This window comes from Ranitomeya imitator, chromosome 8 (genome assembly GCF_032444005.1).
Source record: "Ranitomeya imitator isolate aRanImi1 chromosome 8, aRanImi1.pri, whole genome shotgun sequence".
In the NCBI taxonomy this organism is placed as follows: domain Eukaryota; kingdom Metazoa; phylum Chordata; class Amphibia; order Anura; family Dendrobatidae; genus Ranitomeya; species Ranitomeya imitator.
The window spans coordinates 191,998,968-192,022,328 of record NC_091289.1 but is presented as its reverse complement, the minus strand read 5'-3'; the positions used below and the strand labels follow the sequence as shown (position 1 = coordinate 192,022,328).

General features: G+C 45.6%; 1 protein-coding gene across 2 annotated transcripts in view; it reads left to right on the top strand.

Annotated features, from left to right (window-relative positions):
* The window catches only part of NEGR1 (neuronal growth regulator 1), a 626,547-nt gene that overhangs the window by 465,656 nt on the left and 137,530 nt on the right, over positions 1-23,361 (top strand). For both annotated transcript variants that reach the window (XM_069738272.1, XM_069738273.1), the window contains exon 6: positions 1,465-1,616. In XM_069738272.1, coding sequence (XP_069594373.1) covers positions 1,465-1,616 — 152 coding nt within the window. The remainder of the gene's footprint in view (positions 1-1,464; positions 1,617-23,361) is intronic.

The window sequence follows — 23,361 nt, the reverse complement described above, 5'->3', positions numbered from 1 at the left end:
ATGTAATGTATGTACACAGTGACTGCACCAGCAGAATAGTGAGTGCAGCTCTGGGGTATAATACAGGATGTAACTCAGGATCAGTAATGTAATTGTACACAGTTACTGCACCAGAAGAATAGTGAGTGCATCTCTGGAGTATAATACAGGATGTAACTCAGGATTAGTAATGTAATGAATGTACACAGTGACTGCACCAGCAGAATAGTGAGTGCAGCTCTGGGGTATAATACAGGATGTAACTCAGGATCAGTAATGTAATGTATGTACACAGTGACTGCACCAGCAGAATAGTGAGTGCAGCTCTCGAGTATAATACAGGATGTAACTCAGGATCAGTAATGTAATGTATGTACACAGTGACTGCACCAGCAGAATAGTGAGTGCAGCTCTGGGGTATAATACAGGATGTAACTCAGGATCAGTAATGTAATGTATGTACACAGTGACTGCACCAGCAGAATAGTGAGTGCAGCTCTGGGGTATAATACAGGATGTAACTCAGGATCAGTAATGTAATTGTACACAGTTACTGCACCAGCAGAATAGTGAGTGCAGCTCTGGAGTATAATAATGGATGTAACTCAGGATCAGTAATGTAATGTATGTACACAGTGACTGCACCAGCAGAATAGTGAGTGCAGCTCTGGAGTATAATACAGGATGTAACTCAGGATCAGTAATGAAATGTATGTACACAGTGACTGCACCAGCAGAATAGTGAGTGCAGCTCTGGAGTATAATACAGGAGATAACTCAGGATCAGTAATGTAATGTATGTACACAGTGACTGCACCAGCAGAATAGTGTGTGCAGCTCTGGGGTATAACACAGGATGTATCTCAGAATCAGTAATGTAATGTATGTACACAGTGACTGCACCAGTAGAATAGTGGGTGCAGCTCTGGGGTATAATACAGGGTGTATCTCAGGATCAGTAATGTAAGGTATGTGCATAGTGACTGCACCAGCAGAATAGTGAGTGCAGCTCTGGGGTATAATACAGGATGTAACTCAGGATCAGTAATGTAATGTATGTACACAGTGACTGCACCAGCAGAATAGTGAGTGCAGCTCTGGAGTATAATACAGGATGTAACTCAGGATCAGTAATGTAATGTATGTACACAGTGACTGCAAAAGCAGAATAGTGAGTGCAGCTCTGGAGTATAATACAGGATGTAACTCAGGATCAGTAATGTAATGTATGTACACAGTGACTGCACCAGCAGAATAGTGAGTGCCGCTCTGGAGTATAATGCAGGATGTAACTCAGGATCAGTAATGTAATGTGTGTACACAATGACTGCACCAGCAGAATAGTGAGTGCAGCTCTGGAGGATAATACAGGAGTAACTAATAGGTAAATAAACAAATGATAATAATGATAGTTTACTTATTCAGATTTAGCAAAGATTCTTCCATCTGTCCAACATTTGATATTGATGATTTCTATTTTTCTAGACTCACAAATGGACAGAGAGGCATCCTCATAAAGAATTACAACACCAGATCGATCCTCCACGTCTCTAATGTAACAGAAGAGCACTTTGGCAATTACACATGTGTAGCGATAAACAAGCTGGGAACGAGTAACGCCAGCCTGCCCCTGAACCGTAAGTCATGTGTTATCTCACCAGGTCATTGCTGTGCTCTTCTATATGGAGAATAACAGCTGTACTAATGGTATACGATTGTGCAGAAGGGTCACCGCCAGTGTCTGGGCATCATGGGTTTATATCCAGTGTATGGCAGCCTGTATCCTGCAACAATATTGCAGTATAAAGTCTGCTAAATGGATTTTCACAAAGTTATCCCAAAACTTACAAACTGATGGAGACCGTGAGTGGATCATATGTGCAACCAGAAAATATTATTTAGTTGATTGCAGTCTATAATCTGCAAAACGAGACTCGACTGTGGCATCCCATCATCTGCAAGCTGAATGCAGACTATGACTAGCTGTAACAAACAAATAAAGTTGCAATCTGTAGTGCTAAAGCAGGTAAATATAAGATATGAATAGCATTACTGCTCTAGAATAAGAAAAAATGGAGATACTTAGCACATAATTTGGCTAATTCATGCATGCCCAGCGGCCAACGACAAGGCGATCTTCTTTTGCTGGGAACCTACATGTTTAGTGCGATTACCTCTCTTAGGCTAAAGTCTGAATTTATGAGTTAGTGGGATCCTGCTGCAATTAAAACCACCACAGGACTCCCCCTACCCATAAATTCAGGCTTTAGCCTAAGAGATGTGTTCACACTAGACATGTAGGTTCCCAGCAAAAGAAGATCGCCTTGTCGTTGGCTGCTGGGCATGCATGAATTAGCCAAATTATGTGCTAAGTATCTCCATTTTTTCTTATTATTTAAAGCAGTAATGCTATTTATATTTCATATATTTCATATTTACATGCATTAACACTACAGAGTGCTGCTTTATATGTTTGCTATGTATAGAGGTGGCTATTCCTAGTTAGTACCTGTACACACCAGTTTTCAGATTTGGAAGTGCCGGTCAGTTTTTTGTTATACGACTATCTGTAGGCTGCCAATTAGTTTTAGTTTAGGGCAGTCTTTCGTCCGGTTTATGGCAGCCTGTAATCTGCAGACTTTTTTCAGATTAAGTCAGTCTATAGTCTGCCGGCTGGATCCAAACTATGGCATCATATATTCTGTAAATTGAACCCGGCCATGGCAGTACGAAATTAGAGCAAATTTCCACTTTGACAGCCTGTAATCTGTAAATTGTTTGCAGACTAGAGGAGATTTCAAGGGAAACCCCGATAGTAGCAGTCCATACTCTGCAAACGTCATCTATTGTATCAGTATTCGTCTAGGTTTATATTGCAGTTTTGCTGTATTTCTCCCACATGGAGCGCGGGTGATACCAGCAGGAAACGGCAGATCTGGTTCATTAGGCTAAAATATGTTACATGATGAAAATCTGCCCATTGGGTTCTGTTTCCCAAACTTCCAGGTGCAGATATTTTGGCCACTAGGGGGGCACATGTAGCAATGCGGAATACAATAGTCGCCTGCGCCTTTCCTCCCTGCGCTGAATATCTCCGGTCGGTGCCGTGTGACCAGACCCGTCCCTTGATACCCGCGCGCAGACTGCCAGTAAGGTCGCGGCGAGGTGATATTTTGACATTTACACATGCAAATAACCCTTGATGGATGGAGCGCGCCGCTCTCCATGTTTGTCTTTCATATCAGTCTTGCATACTAATTGCAATTTCAGTTAATCTCCATTCATGGAATTAGCCTTTAAACTGTGACTTTTATGTATGATATTGAAACTCCGCTCAGGGGAGGGAAAAAAAATCTCAAATCCTTTCCCGTATTTTCTGATGAGTTGTTAACCTCATTACTGCCAAGAGCGTGGACATTAGTGCAAACCTATTACTTCTCGTTCAGTTGATAACTTTTTTACGGATGTTTAAGTCCCTCCACAGCTCCTCCCAAGCCCTTCCCAGGAACCGCTCCCCTGCCCTCCATTGAGCCCTGATGCTGCCCTTCCTCGTATTCCCACCTCTGCCCTCTCCAGGTATACCACCCCTGCCCTTTCCAGGAACTGTGTCCCTATCCTTCCTGTGAACCTCATCCCTGACCTTGTTGGGAATCCCACACCTGCACATCAAGGGATCCCTGCCCCTGCCCTTCCCAGCATATCCACCCCTGCCCTTTCCAAGAATACCGCCACTGCAATTCCAGGAACCCCATCCTTGTCCTTCCTGGGAACCTCACTCCTTATCTTTCCAGGAACCCTGTCCCTATCCTTCATGGGAACATCACCCCTGACCTTCCCAGGAACCGCTCCCCTACCCTCCATTGAGCCCTGACGCTGCCTTTCCTCGTGTTCCCACCTCTGCCCTCTCCAGGAATACTACCCCTGCCCTTTCAAGGAACTGCGTCCCTATCCTTCCTGTGAACCTCATCCCTGACCTTGTTGGGAATCCCACACCTGCCCTTTCAGGGAATCCTGCCCTTCCCAGCATACCCACCCTTAACCTTTCCAAGAATACCGCCCTTACAATTCCAGGAACCCCATCCTTGTCCTTCCTGGGAACCTCATTCCTGACCTTTTCGGGAATCCCGTACCTGCACTTCCAGGGATCCCTGCCCCTTCCCCTGCCAGCATACCCATCCCTGCCCTTTCCAAGAATACCACCTCTGAAATTCCAGGAACCCCATCCTTGTCCTTCCTGGAAACCTCACCCCTGATCTTTCCGGGAACCCTGTCCCTATCCTTCATGGGAACACCACCCCTGACCTTCCCAGGAAGCCCACAACTGTCCTTCCAAGGAACACTGCCCTTTCCAGTATCCCCACCCCTGCCCTTTCCGCAAACCTCATCCCTATCTCTCATAAGAACCTCACCCCTTACCTTCCCGGGAATACCATCCCTGCCCTTTTCACGAACCCCATCGCTATCCTTCATAAGAACCTCACCCCTGTCCTTCCCAGAAATACCATCCCTTCCCTTTTCACGAACCCTGTCCCTATCCTTCATAAGAACCTCACCTCTGTTCTTCCCAGGAATACCATCCCTGCCCTTTTCACGAACCCCGTCCCTATCCTTCATAAGAACCTCACCCCTGTCCTTCCCAGGAATACCATTCCTGCCCTTTTCACGTACCACGTCCCTATACTTTCTGGAAACCTCACCCCTGATGTTCCCAGAAACCCTGTCCCTATCTTTCCTGGGAACCTCATCACTGACCTTCCCAGAAACCCTGTCCCTATTCTTCCTGGGAACTTCACCCCTGGCCTTTCCGGGAATCTCACACCTGCCCTGTTAGGGAACCTTGCCCATTACCTTTTATGGAACTCATTTTGCCCATCTGGGGAACCCCATCCCTGTCCTTCCTGGGAGCTCATCCCTTATCTTTTCAGGGAACCTCACCCCTGCCCATGCCAGATTCCCTGCCCCTGCCCTTGCCAGATTCCCCGCCCCTGCCCTTGCCAGATTCCCCGCCCCTGCCCTTGCCAGATTCCCCGCCCCTGCCCATGCCAGATTCCCCGCCCCTGCCCTTGCCAGATTCCCCGCCTCTGCCCGTGCCAGATTCCCCGCCTCTGCCCGTGCCAGATTCCCCGCCTCTGCCCGTGCCAGATTCCCCACCCCTGCCCTTCCCAGGAACTCTCCCCGCTCTTGCTATGAATGCCTCCTGCTCACACGCTTTATATAAACCCTTCTCCTTTTCAGTCCACAAGTTCTGGGAGATCTGGGTCAGTTACAAGTTTTGATATTGTAATGGGCAACATTGTCTCCAGGTCTATTTCTACATTGCTTTGTGCTTTGTCCTGAGATTTATGGATTTTATACTATTCCTCCCCCCAAAAAAAATAATAATATATACATCGCCAAACTCCTTCAAAATCCTTTAGACTTGTCTGTAGAGCAAAACATAATTATTTAAAGGAGTTGTGCACATCTGAGAATAAAAATGAACATTCACCTACAGCCCCCTGCCGTTTCTTGTACTGCTGTCCATCTTCCTTCACCAGCCTCTTCCCTTTCATTGATTGGCTGCAGCGGTCACAAGGTGACCAGCAGGGGCATGGAGAAACCTTAGAGGTTTTTTTTTTTTTAATTTCAGAGCATAATGGGCTCATTTTTTAAATATAAAAGAGATGTAAAACTCTATACTGGCTATGTACATAAAAAATCATTGAGTTTCTCAAACGACAAACCTTTACAGGAACCGTTCATTTTCGGGGAGGGATTTCGTGGAAGAGTTTTTCAAGCACTTTGGAAAAGTTTTTCTGCAGCCTTTTGCTTGGACATTGCCTTCATTTGGATTTGAATGACATCAGGATGCACTTTATTTTTTATTTTTTTTGTCCTACCTTGTATTTTTTTTTTTAAATACCTTCTCATATAAATGACTCTGTGGATTTCCTATAAAGATGAATAGGAGCAGTTTTCCGAGCATTTTTTAAGCTTTTGATTTTAAAGAAGGATTTTTGGCTTGGATCCGTTGGAAAAAAAAACAACAAAACCAAACCCATAGCCTAAAAGTTTATTTATGGATCAATTGTGGAAATTCCTTTTGACAATCTCAGCTCTGCCGCATCTGTGCGTGAAATAAAGTAGGACTTTTGCTGTCCTCCATCTCGTAGGATATCACTTTTGCAATTTTCTTTTATATTTTTATGCTTTTTTTTCCCTCTAAATTCATTTTCACATTGTTGCTTCTCTTCGGCAATCATATTAAATTATCGACTAACTGCAGATAACCATTGTGTGAAACAAATGCTTTCTAGGAGCCATATGGATGGGAACATTATACTGTCATCCCGCGTAATAGCGGAGGAGCGTAACGTGCGCCGTAAGACATCCAGCCCCCGTCACCCGCACATTACGATGGCGGCAGCTCCTACTGTATGACCCGGGAGGTGTCATCATCCAACCACCTGCCGCTCTCCACCATTTACAAGACGTCCAGGTGCATGGAGAGAGGTTGTCATAACGTAACTCCCATTATCCTACAACTCCCACCCGGCGCGTGCAATGAATATCCTCCGATGGCTGTGATGTTACGATTAAGGTCAAGTGCGGAGGAGCAGATCCTACACGCAGATGAGACGTCAATAATTAATCATGTCCTACAGTTCAGAACGTAAATCCCTCCAATGTACGTTCAGACCAACAATGGTCCTTCTTCCCAAAACAGCAGGTGCTGGGAGAATGGTCCATGGCGCACTACAAATCCCAACGGCGTGTGAACCTGCCCATATTCACATAGGACTGTAATAGATAATAGCTAGATAGATAATGGATAGATGATAGATAGATAATAGATAGATAGATAGATAGATAGATAGATAGATAGATAGATAGATAATAGATAGATAGATAATGGATAGATGATAGATAGATAATAGATAGATAGATAGATAGATAGATAGATAGATAATAGATAGATAGATAATAGATAGATAGATAATGGATAGATAGATAGATAATAGATAGATAGATAATAGATAGATAGATAATGGATAGATGATAGATAGATAATAGATAGATAGATAGATAGATAGATAATAGATAGATAGATAATAGATAGATAGATAATGGATAGATGATAGATAGATAATAGATAGATAGATAGATAGATAGATAGATAGATAGATAGATAGATAGATAGATAGACAGATAGATAGATAATAGATAGATAGATAATGGATAGATGATAGATAGATAATAGATAGATAGATAGATAGATAGATAGATAGATAGATAATAGATAGATAGATAGATAGATAATAGATAGATAGATAATGGATAGATGATAGATAGATAATAGATAGATAGATAGATAATAGATAGATAGATAATAGATAATGTATAGATAATGGATAGATGATAGATAGATAGATAATAGACAGATGATATATAAATAATAGATACAGTATATAATAGATAGATAGATAATAGATCACTAGATTATATAGATGATAGATACATAGATAATAAATGATAGATAGATAGTAGATAGAAGATAGATAATAGATAGATAGATAATGGATGATATAGATGATAGATGATTGATAGATAATAGACAGATGATAGATAGATAGATAGATAGATAATAGATAGATAGATGATATAGATGATAGGCACATAGATAATAAATGACAGATAATAGATGATGGATAGATAAATAGATAGAAGATAGATAGATAATAGATAGATGATGATTGATAGATTGATGATGATAGATAATAAATAATGGTTCATAGGTAATAGATAGATAGACAGATGATAGGTAATAGATAGGTAATATAGATGATAGATACACAGATAATAAATGATAGATAATAGATAGATGTGCAGCCACTTGCTCCTGAATATAAGCGATCTGTCAGTAAATACATTTTTCGAGGTTTTCTTGGCTGTGACATCCATCCATTTCCATCATACTTTGTTTTTCCCCGATTTCCGCCTGTTGCAGATAAGCCCCTACTCTCCGGGATATAAACCTCTCGGCCATTTGCTTTTCCAGCCCACTGTCTCTCTTTATTCATTTCTGCCTGTGTTTAGCATATAGAAGTGCTTACATTGTAGCTGATTTCATTAGAATATGGAGAACATCAGCGGCCACTTGAGGGAAGCAGCTGTCCTTGGCGTTTATTCCTGGAGCATCCTTGGCGTTCTTCTTCTCGGTGGATCTCGCGGCCTTGTTATATTTTACAGCCTAATTACACAAAGACATTTCAACTGACAAAACAATGCAAAAAGTATCACTTCAAGGAGAGTAGTAAGAGCGTGCCGCCGTCCTCGACGTCAGAAAGCTGTTGATGCGGTGAGCGATGTATCACCGGTATAACGCGGCGTGAGCGATGTATCACCGGTATAACACGGCGTGAGCGATGTATCACCGGTATAACACGGCATGAGCGATGTATCACCGGTATAACACGGCGTGAGCAATGTATCACTGGTATAACACGGCGTGAGAGATGTATCACCGGTATAACACGGCGTGAGCGATGTATCACCGGCAGAGCCGGCTCCAGGTTTTTAAGGGCCCCGGGCGAAAGAGTCTCAGTGGGCCCCCCCTTTAACACATACCCCGATTCATGATCGCATATAAACACAGCCATGTAGTATATAACACTGCCCACGTAGCATATAGCAACCCATGTAGTATATAGCACAGCCCACGTAGTATATAGCAGCGCAGCCCACGTAGTATATAGCAGCGCAGCCCACGTAGTATATAGCAGCGCAGCCCACGTAGTATATAGCAGCGCAGCCCACGTAGTATATAGCAGCGCAGCCCACGTAGTATATAGCAGCGCAGCCCACGTAGTATATAGCAGCGCAGCCCACGTAGTATATAGCAGCGCAGCCCACGTAGTATATAGCAGCGCAGCCCACGTAGTATATAGCAGCGCCACTCACTCAGGCACTGGTAGGACTAGGAGCTCCTCCTGAATCTGCCTCATAACTTCAGCAGCACAGCAGCCAGCCAGGGGCGGAGATCAGAGCAGAGAACGTGCTCTCTCCGCCCACAAACAATGTCACACTGGCCGCCTTCTCTTAACCCCTATGTGCCTGCCTGGCTGCACTGACTGAGTGAGAAGATGCTTGTGTCAGAGCTGGCACATAGGGGTTAAGAAAACGCAACCAGCAGTGACTTTGTGGGCGGAGAGAGCACGTTATCTCCTGCTCTGCTCTCCCAGCTGTATCTATGACAGCTAAGTGGGCCCCCCTCTCTCCCCAGGGCCCCGACATTTGCCCGCTGTGCCGGGTGCTGACGCCGGCCCTGATCACCGGTATAACACGGCGTGAGCGATGTATCACTGGTATAACACGGCGTGAGCGATGTATCACCGGTATAACACGGCGTGAGCGATGTATCACCGGTATAACGCGGCGTGAGCGATGTATCACCGGTATAACGCGGCGTGAGCGATGTATCACCGGTATAACACGGCGTGAGCGATGTATCACCGGTATAACGCGGCGTGAGCGATGTATCACCGGTATAACGCGGCGTGAGCGATGTATCACCGGTATAACACGGCGTGAGCGATGTATCACTGGTATAACACGGCGTGAGCGATGTATCACCGGTATAACGCGGCGTGAGCGATGTATCACCGGTATAACACGGCGTGAGCGATGTATCACTGGTATAACACGGCGTGAGCGATGTATCACCGGTATAACACGGCGTGAGCGATGTATCACCGGTATAACGCGGCGTGAGCGATGTATCACCGGTATAACACGGCGTGAGCGATGTATCACTGGTATAACACGGCGTGAGCGATGTATCACCGGTATAACGCGGCGTGAGCGATGTATCACCGGTATAACGCGGCGTGAGCGATGTATCACCGGTATAACGCGGCGTGAGCGATGTATCACTGGTATAACACGGCGTGAGCGATGTATCACCGGTATAACACGGCGTGAGCGATGTATCACCGGTATAACACGGCGTGAGCGATGTATCACCGGTATAACACGGCGTGAGCAATGTATCACTGGTATAACACGGCGTGAGAGATGTATCACCGGTATAACACGGCGTGAGAGATGTATCACCGGTATAACGCGGCGTGAGCAATGTATCACCGGTATAACGCGGCGTGAGCGATGTATCACCGGTATAACGCGGCGTGAGCGATGTATCACCGGTATAACACGGCGTGAGCGATGTATCACCGGTATAACACGGCGTGAGCGATGTATCACCGGTATAACACGGCGTGAGCAATGTATCACTGGTATAACACGGCGTGAGAGATGTATCACCGGTATAACACGGCGTGAGCGATGTATCACCGGCAGAGCCGGCTCCAGGTTTTTAAGGGCCCCGGGCGAAAGAGTCTCAGTGGGCCCCCCCTTTAACACATACCCCGATTCATGATCGCATATAAACACAGCCATGTAGTATATAACACTGCCCACGTAGCATATAGCAACCCACGTAGCATATAGCAGCCCATGTAGTATATAGCACAGCCCACGTAGTATATAGCAGCGCAGCCCACGTAGTATATAGCAGCGCAGCCCACGTAGTATATAGCAGCGCAGCCCACGTAGTATATAGCAGCGCAGCCCACGTAGTATATAGCAGCGCAGCCCACGTAGTATATAGCAGCGCAGCCCACGTAGTATATAGCAGCGCAGCCCACGTAGTATATAGCAGCGCAGCCCACGTAGTATATAGCAGCGCCACTCACTCAGGCACTGGTAGGACTAGGAGCTCCTCCTGAATCTGCCTCATAACTTCAGCAGCACGGCAGCCAGCCAGGGGCGGAGATCAGAGCAGAGAACGTGCTCTCTCCGCCCACAAACAATGTCACACTGGCCGCCTTCTCTTAACCCCTATGTGCCTGCCTGGCTGCACTGACTGAGTGAGAAGATGCTTGTGTCAGAGCTGGCACATAGGGGTTAAGAAAACGCAACCAGCAGTGACTTTGTGGGCGGAGAGAGCACGTTATCTCCTGCTCTGCTCTCCCAGCTGTATCTATGACAGCTAAGTGGGCCCCCCTCTCTCCCCAGGGCCCCGGCATTTGCCCGCTGTGCCGGGTGCTGACGCCGGCCCTGATCACCGGTATAACACGGCGTGAGCGATGTATCACTGGTATAACACGGCGTGAGCGATGTATCACCGGTATAACACGGCGTGAGCGATGTATCACCGGTATAACGCGGCGTGAGCGATGTATCACCGGTATAACGCGGCGTGAGCGATGTATCACCGGTATAACACGGCGTGAGCGATGTATCACCGGTATAACGCGGCGTGAGCGATGTATCACCGGTATAACGCGGCGTGAGCGATGTATCACCGGTATAACACGGCGTGAGCGATGTATCACCGGTATAACACGGCGTGAGCGATGTATCACTGGTATAACACGGCGTGAGCGATGTATCACCGGTATAACGCGGCGTGCGACGCTTCCTGTCCTTCTGGACGGGTTCACACAACTTCATGTTTGTGACTTGTGTTTCTTTTTCATGGCGTTTCTCATTGTGATCTATTAGTGATATTTTTTATTAAAGCATTTTCTCAACAGATTCTTCCTGAAAAGCGTGAAGAATAGCGACACGCAGATCAGCCTCATAGAATTTGTTTAATTTCTCGGTGTTCCGATAGCAGTTTAAAGAAGACCCATCACTCGCCATAAATTAGTATTTTATGTACCTGGTGTAATTGCCGCTGTTCTCCTGAATCCGGCGATGTTTTTCTTTTCTTCCTGCTCCTCTGCGTTCCTGAGATACGGCCCCTTCTTCCCTGTGTATAAATCTAGTGTTGATAGCCAAGTGGGAGCGGTCCTCAACCTTTCTTTGTGGGCGTCTCCTGAACAACCACGCCCAGTTGGTTAAGAAGACTAGGTTTACCTATAGGGAAGAAAGGGCCGTATCTCAGGAACAGAGAGAGGCAGGAACAAAAGAAGAACGTCGCCGGATTCAGGAGAACAGCAGCATTTACACCAGGTAAATTATTTATTGGAAATGTCTTGTCCGGTATAAGTAGTAAATCCACAGAAAACTGCTAATTCTTCGTAAGATTTTACTACAGTTTGCAAAACTCACATTTTATGCTGCAGATTTTTCTCACATGGAACTTGTCATATTGTGCAGGATTTCATATCCACAGTATAGCAGTTTCTGTTGCAGATTTTCACTCTTTTCAGAATTAAATGGTAAAATCCACCATGAATCCTCGGGAAAATCTACATAACACGCAGCTTTTGCATTTGCAATGTTCATGGGTTTGAAACAAATTCCACAACATATTTTTTAAGTACAGTAAAATGATTTTATGATACTCTGTCAGGAGATGCTTCGGTTATCTGCATCTCTATGTGGCCAGCTAGTGGTTGTGACGTGTATTGCAGCCCATCTTTTACTTTGCTAGCACGTTGTGATAAAGTGTTGAATTTGTAGGAATTCTTAGGGTAAGTTCACACAGGACTTTTTTTGCTGCGTATTTTTGCTGCATTTTTTTATGCTAATTTAGGTGCGTTTTTTGGTGCGTATTTGGTGCGTTTTTAATGAAATTCACAGAAAGGTAAGAATGGACATGTCTGTGTCTGCCTCATATATGGCTGTAGTGAAGGCTGTTCACTTTGAAAATAATTTTTGTTAAGAAATTATCTCCAAAAATCAGGATCGTAGAGTTGGTTTCCTGCTGTTGGAGCTCCCAGCAGTAAGCCGCAATATTTAGTAAAATCTTCGCAGTGTTTAGTTTTCCTGCAGCGCCCCCTGAGGAAACATCAAGTATTACACCGTTTTCATTTCAATCACTGCCGTCCATGGTCCTCCTGAAACACAGAGGCTCCTCATTGTGACTAATCGATCAGTATCCTAATAATGAACCCCAATCAAATCCCCTAGAATGGCCAAAAATAAATAAATGAAAAAAAAATAAAAATCCAATGAATCCTTCGTTGCCCTATTTGCTATTGGGAATGTTTCACAGTTTCGTAAAGGGGTAGATGAAGGAAGTCTACAGTCGTCGCTGAAAGTATTGGTACCCTTGAAATTGTTCCAGAACATGAAGTATTTCTCCCACAAAATTATTGCAATTACACGTGTTTTGTTATAAACTTGTTTATTTCCTTTGTGTATATTGGAGCAACACAAAAAAAACAGAAAAAAGGCAAATTGGACAGAATTTCACACAAAACCACAAAAATGGTGCAAACAAAATTGTTTTCACTAATAATTGGTTGCACCCTTTGGAGTAAATAACTGCAATCAGTCTCTTCCGATAAGCATCCACAAGCTTCTTACTCCTCTCACCTGGAATATTGGACGGCTCTTCTTTCGCAAACTGCTCCAGTTCTCTCATATTTCGTCTTCTCCTAACCGCTCTCCACAGGTGATCAATGGGATTTAGATCCGGTCTTATTGCGGCCAGTTCAGAACTCTCCAGCGCTTTCATATTTCTGGGGGCTTCTTGAAGTATGTTTGGGGTCAATGTCCTGCTGGAAGACCCATAACCTAGGACGCAAACCTTGCTTTCTCATCATTGTGACCCAAAATCCTTTGGTAATCTTCAGATTTCATGTCAATGCACCAGTGTCAGGGGCAGCAAAACAACCTCGAAACATCTGTGACCCTCCACCATATTCGACTGTAGGTACTGTGTTCTTTTCTTTGTAGGCAGACAATGATGTGCTTTACCAAAAAGCTCTATCTTGGTCTCATCTGTCCACAAGACTTTAGAAGGATTTTGGCTTACTCGCGTACATTTTGACAAACGGCAGTCTAGATTTTTTATGTCGGGGTCAGCAGTGGGGTCCTCCTGGGTCTCCTGCCATCGCGTTTCATTTCATTCACATGTGGACGGATAGTTCGTGCATTCATTGATGCACCCTGAGCCTGCAGGACAGCTTTAATTTCTTTGGACCTTGATTGGAGCTGCTTATCCACCATGTGGACTATCCTGCGTTACAACCTTTCATCAATTTGTCTCTGACGTCCGCGTCCAGGGAGATTACAGCGCCATGGGTTGTAAACGTCTTGATTATGTTGCGCACAATGGAAAAAGAAACATGAAGATCTCTGGAGATGGACTTGTAACATTGAGATTGGTGATATTTTTTGTCCTTAGACAGTTCTCTTCTCCTCTTTCTGTTCTCCATGCTTAGTGCGAGGATTGAATCAGCTTCTCTCCTTTTTTCTAGAAAGTATCAAGCAACTCTGTGAAATATTTGCTAATTTTGCCATAATTTATTCCATTCCGGCAAAGGTGTTAATTACTGTTTAAGCCTTAAAGACCCGAGGCGTCATTTTCCTGACATATTTCTGCCGGATTGACCTCACTTTGATTGGCACATTACTTATTCCAAATCTGTCATTAACACGTGCGGCACAGAAGCAAAAAGGTCAAAATGGAAAAAATAAAAAAATAAATAAAAATTTGACGAATAAATCAAAGATACAAATAAAGAGATTTCAGTAAATGAGCAAATCATTATTACATCTTTATTGTTCCACGAGATGGATTTTTTTTTTCCTGGACAAATAATTCAATTAATTAGCAAATGTAAAATGAGGAATTAATAGCAAATCATTATTTTCGGCGCGGTGTTTAGCAGCCGGCTTTGCTTTGTTTGTATAAATAATCAGGATGGCCTAATTTGAGATGATGCAGGGAACAGCCGGGAGAAGACGAAAGAAGAGGAGCGGGTAGGAAGCGCTTAGTCTATATTTGTTGTATTCACATCAAGGGAGATCTGGCGCCTTTCAGGTGGAGTCCTCAGGAATTCACGTCTTTCAGAAGCAGGAAGTGCGCGGCCGCATCGCTGCGAGCATTAGACGCTGCGTCGCCGCTTGTGTTCTTTTCTTGTGCTGTTTTTATTGAAGTTCAGCAAATAAAAAGAGCAAGCGAAAGATGCAAGAACCAAGAAAAAGCCCTGACTTCAGCGCAGCCACTATGTACATTAAAAGGAGATCAAAAATTCCCCAAATTTCGGCAAAAATCCACTGTCAGTTTCACTAACAAGATGCATCTGTCCCGATGATCGAAAGGGAATCCATCGCCTGATTGGAGCCTTGAGCTGTGGAGGCCTCTACTGTACTGGACTGGCCATGAAAATCTGAAGGATACATCCAACGATTGGCAGCATAAAGCACCGTGTGGTGCCCACGGCCTCCCCGCGGTGCCCACGGCCTCCCCGCGGCTCCACAGCAGCAGGCGCTCCTTGTGCCGCCACATGGCGCCTTTATACTTTATATTCTCAGCCTGTAGGCATGCGCATCAGCACTGGTGTTAGTGGAGTAGGGACATTTAATTCCAGAATGGCCCCCAACCCCCCTAGAACCACCCAACACCCACGTTTAGATGGGGTTTACACAGCAGCGTTGTATGGGTTGTCAGCGCCAAGGACACACCAAGTATTGCACCCCCAACACAGTAATAATGCCACCTGAGTGCCCCCATAGAACAGAATGTCACCTGAGTGCCCCTTTAAGACAAATGCCACCTGAGTGCCCCCTTAAGACAGATAATGTCACCTGAGTGCCCCCTTAAGACAGATAATGCCCGAGCGCCCCATAAAACAGATAATGCCCTGTGTGCCCTATAAAACATATAATGCCCCCTGAGTGCCCCCATAAAACAGATAATGCCTCTGAGTGCACCCATAAGGCTAGTTTCACACATCCATTTTTTGTTTTCAGGCTTAAATCTGGCAATTTGTAAAAAAAATTCCGTTTTTTAGCTGGATCCGGTCTTCTTTAATGCGCATGGATTTTTTGACTACCTGGTTCCGGGGAAAGGGAGAGAGAGAGACAGAGACCGAGAGAGAGAGACCCCCAGAACGGAAAATCTGCATGATTTCTATGGAAAATGCTTTGAAAACCGGATCCAGGCGCCGGATTCAGTGTTTCACATCTCCGTTTCATGTGTTTTTGGCCGATTCCGTCAGTGTGCGTTTTTTTCCGCTGGACAAAAAAATGTTGCAGTGGACGTTTTCTCCGTCCGCCGGAAACGACTATTTGGACGGATCTGGAAAAAAACGGATGAAACCATGGCCATCAGGCACAATCAGGTGCTAATACAACTCTATGGGGAAAAAAACGGATCCGTCGTAAAAAAACGGATCAGTTTTTTTTTTAAATTGCCGGATGGTGCCTGAAACAAAAAGCCTGATGTGTGAAAGTAACCTAAAACAGATAATGCCCCGTGAGTGCCGCCATAAAACAGATAATGTCCCCTGAGTGCCAGCATAAAACAGATAATGCCCCCTGAGTGCCCCATAACACAAATAATGCCCCGTCAGTACCGCTATAGAACAGATAATGGTCTCTGAGTGCCCAAAATGTTAATGTTTGCACCATGTGGCCAACAACAACATTTAAATTCATTTAGTATATATTATCAGTTAAATATTTTTTCTCCACTTATGAGCCACTTCTCTTCCTTTCCAAGCCTCGTGAACTCCTCATTCACTGAACTAACTGAAAAAAATTGCTAAAATGTATCTGGCTCAAAATAAGATGGGGACTGCCCCCTTATTGAGGGATCATATTGCAGCTGGCTATTGAAGTCTATAGAGAGAAGGGTGTAATTAGATGCATTCAATTACTGCAGCATGGTGCAGGTGTTAAGGTACCTTCACACTCAGCGACGCTGCAGCGATACCGACAACGATGTCGATCGCTGCAGCGTCGCTGTTTGGTCGCTGGAGAGCTGTCACACAGACAGCTCTCCAGCGACCAACGATCCCGAGGTCCCCGGGTAACCAGGGTAAACATCGGGTTACTAAGCGCAGGGCCGCACTTAGTAACCCGATGTTTACCCTGGTTACCAGCGTAAAATAATTAAAAAAAAACACTACATACTTACCGCTGTCTGTCCCCGGCGCTCTGCTTCTCTGCACTCCTCCTGCACTGGCTGTGAGCACAGCGGCCGGAAAGCAGAGCGGTGACGTCACCGCTCTGCTTTCCGGCTGACCGACGCTCACAGCCAGTGCAGGAGGAGTGCAGAGAAGCAGAGCGCCGGGGACAGACAGCGGTAAGTATGTAGTGTTTTTTTTTTTTAATTTTACGCTGGTAACCAGTGTAAACATCGGGTTACTAAGCGCGGCCCTGCGCTTAGTAACCCGATGTTTACCCTGGTTACCAGTGAAGACATCGCTGGATCGGTGTCACACACGCCGATCCAGCGATGTCTGCAGGGAGTCCAGCGACGAAATAAAGTTCTGGACTTTCCTCAGCGACCAACGATCTCCCAGCAGGGGCCTGATCGTTGGTCGCTGTCACACAGAACGATTTCCTTAACGATATCGTTGCTACGTCACAAAAAGCAACGATATCGTTAACGATATCGTTATGTGTGAAGGTACCTTTAGCTCATACTTGCCTCACTCTTGTTGTAAGTTGTAGCAGTTGGTTAGTGTCTTCACTGAGGACCCTTGGAGGATTGCTGGTGTGACATCTCAGTTGTCTTCTCAAGCTAAGTATTTTCCCCCCAACCGTCCTCTCTCTCTGTCTGTCTTTAGTTATATTGGGGACTGACAAGTGCTCACCCCGTGCCCTCCCTATGTAGGGCCTATCGCTAGGGTCAGACAGGGATTATGTTCCTGCTCGGCGATAGGTGCCGAACCTATATAGGGATGTTTAGGGCAGACAGGGTGATTTTAGTAAAATAAGGCGGCACACTGTAGCACCAAAACCTGCAAACATGAAAATTGAATTTCATTACTGCACTAGAAATATGAAAAAATGAGAAAGTTTAGCGCATAAATTGGCCAATTTATGTGTACCTTGTAGCCACGATAAGGCATTTCTCATATACAAGGGCCTAGCAATGCCTTTCCTCTCTGAGAATAAAGTCTTCATGTGAATGGGAATCTAATGTCCTCTGACTAAAAATCTCTCTCTCTGTGGAGGGGTAATGAACCTGCTGTGATTAAAAACACCTGTGGCTAAAAGGCGGAGTGCTCAGTCAGAAGGCTAATGAATACAAACTTCAAGAAAACTGACCGTCACATCCAAACATAGACTAAGTGTGAACTGGTGCTGAACCTAGAGTCAACAACTCATATACAGTCAAATAAATAAGGCAGCACACTGCGGCGCCAAAATCTGCAAACATGAAATATGAAAATTGAATTGCATTACTAAACTAGAAATATGAAAAAATGAGAAAGTTTAGCGCATTTTTTCATATTTCTAGTGCAGTAATGCAATTCATGTTTCATGTTTGCATGTTTTGGCGCTGCAGTGTGCTGCCTTATTTATTTTACCATATTTAAGTTGGTGACTCTAGGTTCAGCACCTGTTCACACTTAGTCTATGTTTGGATGTGACGGTCAGTTATTTGAAGGGTGATTTTAGATCTGCCTAGGGGTCTCTACTCCCCTCTTCCATAGTGTTTGGGCCCCCCCTCCCACTTCCCGTTATGTTTTTATTTTTTGATTACTGTGTTAGTAATGAAGGTGTCTGATTGACATCTCTCCATTACTAACCCCAGGACTTGGTGCCAGCTGGGATGTTCTACAAATCACAGCTGTCGTCAAACCCAACTACCCGTCATGCTGGGTGAAGGATAAGTAAGTTCACAAAGGAAAACTTGCCCATGCTAATCCTCGTTCACCAATTTATTGGAAAAAACAATTCCATGCAGGTCCGCAGTAACACAACAAATCCGAAGTAGTCCAGAAATGGTTAACTGAAAGATATGAAAAGACTAGAAATAAAGACAATAAACAGTCCCTTGTTCACCAATTTAATACCCAAAATGTTTTCCGATATACGGTGGCTTGTGAAAGTATTCACCCCCTTGGCTTTTTACTAGAGTTGAGCGACCTTGACCTTTTTAGAGTCGAGCCGGGTTTTGCGAAACCCGACTATGTCCAAAGTCGGGTCGAGTGAAATCGGCCGATTATGACGTAAAGTCGGGATCGACCGAAACACGAAACCCAATGCAAGTCAATGGGGCAGCATAGTCGGCAGTGAGTGGGGGCCAGGAAAACACCTAGAGTGCCCATTTTAATGTCAAAACCATCCATTCTTCTTAATGAAGCTTGTCAAGCGTAATTTACCTTATAATAATTGGAAGGCATTTGAAATTGGGGGTCATTTGGCTAAAGTTGTGGGGGGTAGGGCTGGTTCAAGTAATTAGTGGGCCCAGGAAATCTGGACCACGTCACGGCAGTGGAGCAGGGAGAGGTAAGTATTTCAACTTTGCAAGTGCTGTGAACCTGAGCAAGCAGGGGGGGCCCACTCGTTGGCATTGGCACTGGCACAGGGCCCCTCAAAGTACAGCGGTGTGTTTGCACGGCGGGGGCGCCTCCCACCGGCAGCAACACTTTTGCGTACTATGAGAGGCCCTGTGCCAGTGACGTCGCCAACTAGTATTCCTCCCCCCACCTGATGAAGGAACCTGCACTTTCATCTGCACCTTCCTCTTTGTCCCCGTGTAAGGTGGTATGGTATGCGGGAAGAGCAACCTGACTTTCAGCAGGGTCACAATGTTGTTGTGTAGCGTGCACGGGGAATGTTGCGTTATGGGTCAATGTACCAGCAGACTCATCTATCACTGGCTGGGCAATGGGCACGATGAAGTGGAAACACAGATATAGGCCCAAAGAAGAAAGTGGGCTAAATGCAGTTCAAAATTGGTAACACAGGAATAACCAGGGGGCATTGCAGTGGAGGACAACTGGAATGAGAGGCTGACACAGAGAGTAGGGCCAAATCAGTAAGTAGTCGAAATGCAGTTCAAAATTGGCAACCGTAGTAAACAGGCGGCACAGCTTTGTTCAGTGGAGGAGAACAGCAAGGAGTGGCAGACACCGATAGTAGGCCCCAAACCAACTAGTACGCCAAATGCAGTTGTTCCATTTAACCACAATTTAATGAGAGCCTGAAGATAGAAGCTCAGGAAAGGCAACCTGGGGAACACCTTGGAGTGTAACACACCATCTCTCTCCACCCCATACCCATTTTGTATGGCCTAATGCAGTGTACTTTTCTACAACTACTAAACGAGAGTCGGAAGACCGAAGCAATGGCAAGGAAACCTGGGGAACACCTTAGAGTGTAACACACCCTCTCTCTACACCCCATACCCAATTTGAAGGTCTAATGCAGTGTAGTTTCCAAGAACTACTAAACGAGAGCCGGAAGATCGAAGCTCAGGAAAGGCAACCTGGGGAACACCTTGGAGTGTAACACAACGTCTCTCTACACGACGGAAGGGCTGATTCTTAGGAAGGAAGGCTGTTGGAAATAAGCATTGCGCGTCCGAGGGTGATTAGATTCTTATTAGGTATATACTCACCCTCGGACGCGCCCTGCTTCTTTATTTGGAATGAATGTTTATTTGCAATGTGGTGTTGACTTTCTCTATTATTTTGGTAATTAATGATTTTATTATTTTCATTATTTTGCATCTTCTCGGCAATAATATAAAGAAGACGCGACAGGACAACACTCGGTGGATGCCATATGTGTGTTTTCAATTTAAAAAAACTTTCAGTTAACTACTTGCAGGAGAAAGTAATTGTAGCTGGTGGCCATTTTTAGTACTGTACCAGATTTTAGTTGTGTGTTTGTTTTTAATGTTAAAATGTCTGCATTTGATATCTCACCAGTATTTTCTTTTTTATAAGCAAAATACTTATTTTTATATTTTCTGATGTTGGTTCCAGGGGTACACGGCCAGCAGTGCCCTGGTCAGTGTAGTAGTAGTTGAAAGAATGGACCGCAGACAGGCATCGAAGGCCTAAAATAAAAACACATGGCTGTAGGCAATTTTAAATTGGTTCCAGGGGTACACGGACAGCAGTGGTGTGGTCAGTGGAGGCCTAGTGGAAGGAGTGACCGCAGACAGGCATCGAAGGCCTAAAATAATAACACATGGCTGTAGGCAATTTTAAATTGGTTCCAGGGGTACACGGGCAGCAGTGACCTGGTCAGTGTAGTAGTAGTTGAAAGAATGGACCGCAGACAGGCATCGAAGGCCTAAAATAAAAAAATTTGGCTGGCTGTAGGCAATTTTAAATTGGTTCCAGGGGTACACGGACAGCAGTGGTGTGGTCAGTGGAGGCCTAGTGGAAGGAGTGACCGCAGACAGGCATCGAAGGCCTAAAATAATAACACATGGCTGTAGGCAATTTTAAATTGGTTCCAGGGGTACACGGACAGCAGTGGTGTGGTCAGTGGAGGCCTAGTGGAAGGAGTGACCGCAGACAGGCTTCCAAGGCCTAACATAACAAACTTGGGCTGGCTGTAGGCACTTTTAAATTGGTTCCAGGGGTACACGGGCAGCAGTGGTCTGGTCAGTGGAAGTCTAGTGGAAGGAGTGACCGCAGACAGGCTTCCAAGGCCTAACATAACAAACTTGGGCTGGCTGTAGGCACTTTTAAATTGGTTCCAGGGGTACACGGGCAGCAGTGACCTGGTCAGTGTAGTAGTAGTTGAAAGAATGGACCGCAGACAGGCTTCGAAGGCCTAACATAACAAACTTGGGCTGGCTGTAGGCACTTTTAAATTGGTTCCAGGGGTACACGGGCAGCAGTGGTCTGGTCAGTGGAAGTCTAGTGGAAGGAGTGACCGCAGACAGGCTTCCAAGGCCTAACATAACAAACTTGGGCTGGCTGTAGGCACTTTTAAATTGGTTCCAGGGGTACACGGGCAGCAGTGACCTGGTCAGTGTAGTAGTAGTTGAAAGAATGGACCGCAGACAGGCTTCGAAGGCCTAACATAACAAACTTGGGCTGGCTGTAGGCACTTTTAAATTGGTTCCAGGGGTACACGGACAGCAGTGGTGTGGTCAGTGGAGGCCTAGTGGAAGGAGTGACCGCAGACAGGCTTCCAAGGCCTAACATAACAAACTTGGGCTGGCTGTAGGCACTTTTAAATTGGTTCCAGGGGTACACGGGCAGCAGTGGTCTGGTCAGTGGAAGTCTAGTGGAAGGAGTGACCGCAGACAGGCTTCCAAGGCCTAACATAACAAACTTGGGCTGGCTGTTGGCACTTTTAAATTGGTTCCAGGGGTACACGGGCAGCAGTGACCTGGTCAGTGTAGTAGTAGTTGAAAGAATGGACCGCAGACAGGCTTCGAAGGCCTAACATAACAAACTTGGGCTGGCTGTAGGCACTTTTAAATTGGTTCCAGGGGTACACGGGCAGCAGTGGTCTGGTCAGTGGAAGTCTAGTGGAAGGAGTGACCGCAGACAGGCTTCCAAGGCCTAACATAACAAACTTGGGCTGGCTGTAGGCACTTTTAAATTGGTTCCAGGGGTACACGGGCAGCAGTGACCTGGTCAGTGTAGTAGTAGTTGAAAGAATGGACCGCAGACAGGCTTCGAAGGCCTAACATAACAAACTTGGGCTGGCTGTAGGCACTTTTAAATTGGTTCCAGGGGTACACGGACAGCAGTGGTGTGGTCAGTGGAGGCCTAGTGGAAGGAGTGACCGCAGACAGGCTTCCAAGGCCTAACATAACAAACTTGGGCTGGCTGTAGGCACTTTTAAATTGGTTCCAGGGGTACACGGGCAGCAGTGGTCTGGTCAGTGGAAGTCTAGTGGAAGGAGTGACCGCAGACAGGCTTCCAAGGCCTAACATAACAAACTTGGGCTGGCTGTAGGCACTTTTAAATTGGTTCCAGGGGTACACGGGCAGCAGTGACCTGGTCAGTGTAGTAGTAGTTGAAAGAATGGACCGCAGACAGGCTTCGAAGGCCTAACATAACAAACTTGGGCTGGCTGTAGGCACTTTTAAATTGGTTCCAGGGGTACACGGGCAGCAGTGGTCTGGTCAGTGGAAGTCTAGTGGAAGGAGTGACCGCAGACAGGCTTCCAAGGCCTAACATAACAAACTTGGGCTGGCTGTAGGCACTTTTAAATTGGTTCCAGGGGTACACGGGCAGCAGTGGTCTGGTCAGTGGAAGTCTAGTGGAAGGAGTGACCGCAGACAGGCTTCGAAGGCCTAACATAACAAAATTGGGCTGGCTGTAGGCACTTTAAATTGGTTCCAGGGGTACATGGGCAGCAGTGTATGGTCAGTGGAAGTCTAGTGGAAGGAGTGACGGCAGACAGTCTTCGAAGGCCTAACATAACAAAATTGGGCTGACTGTAGGCACTTTTAAATTGGTTCCAGGGTAACACGGCCAGCAGTGCCCTGGTCAGTGTAGTAGTAGTTGAAAGAATGGACCGCAGACAGGCATCGAAGGCCTAAAATAATAACACATGGCTGTAGGCAATTTTAAATTGGTTCCAGGGGTACACGGGCAGCAGTGACCTGGTCAGTGTAGTAGTAGTTGAAAGAATGGACCGCAGACAGGCATCGAAGGCCTAAAATAAAAAAATTGGGCTGGCTGTAGGCAATTTTAAATTGGTTCCAGGGGTACACGGGCA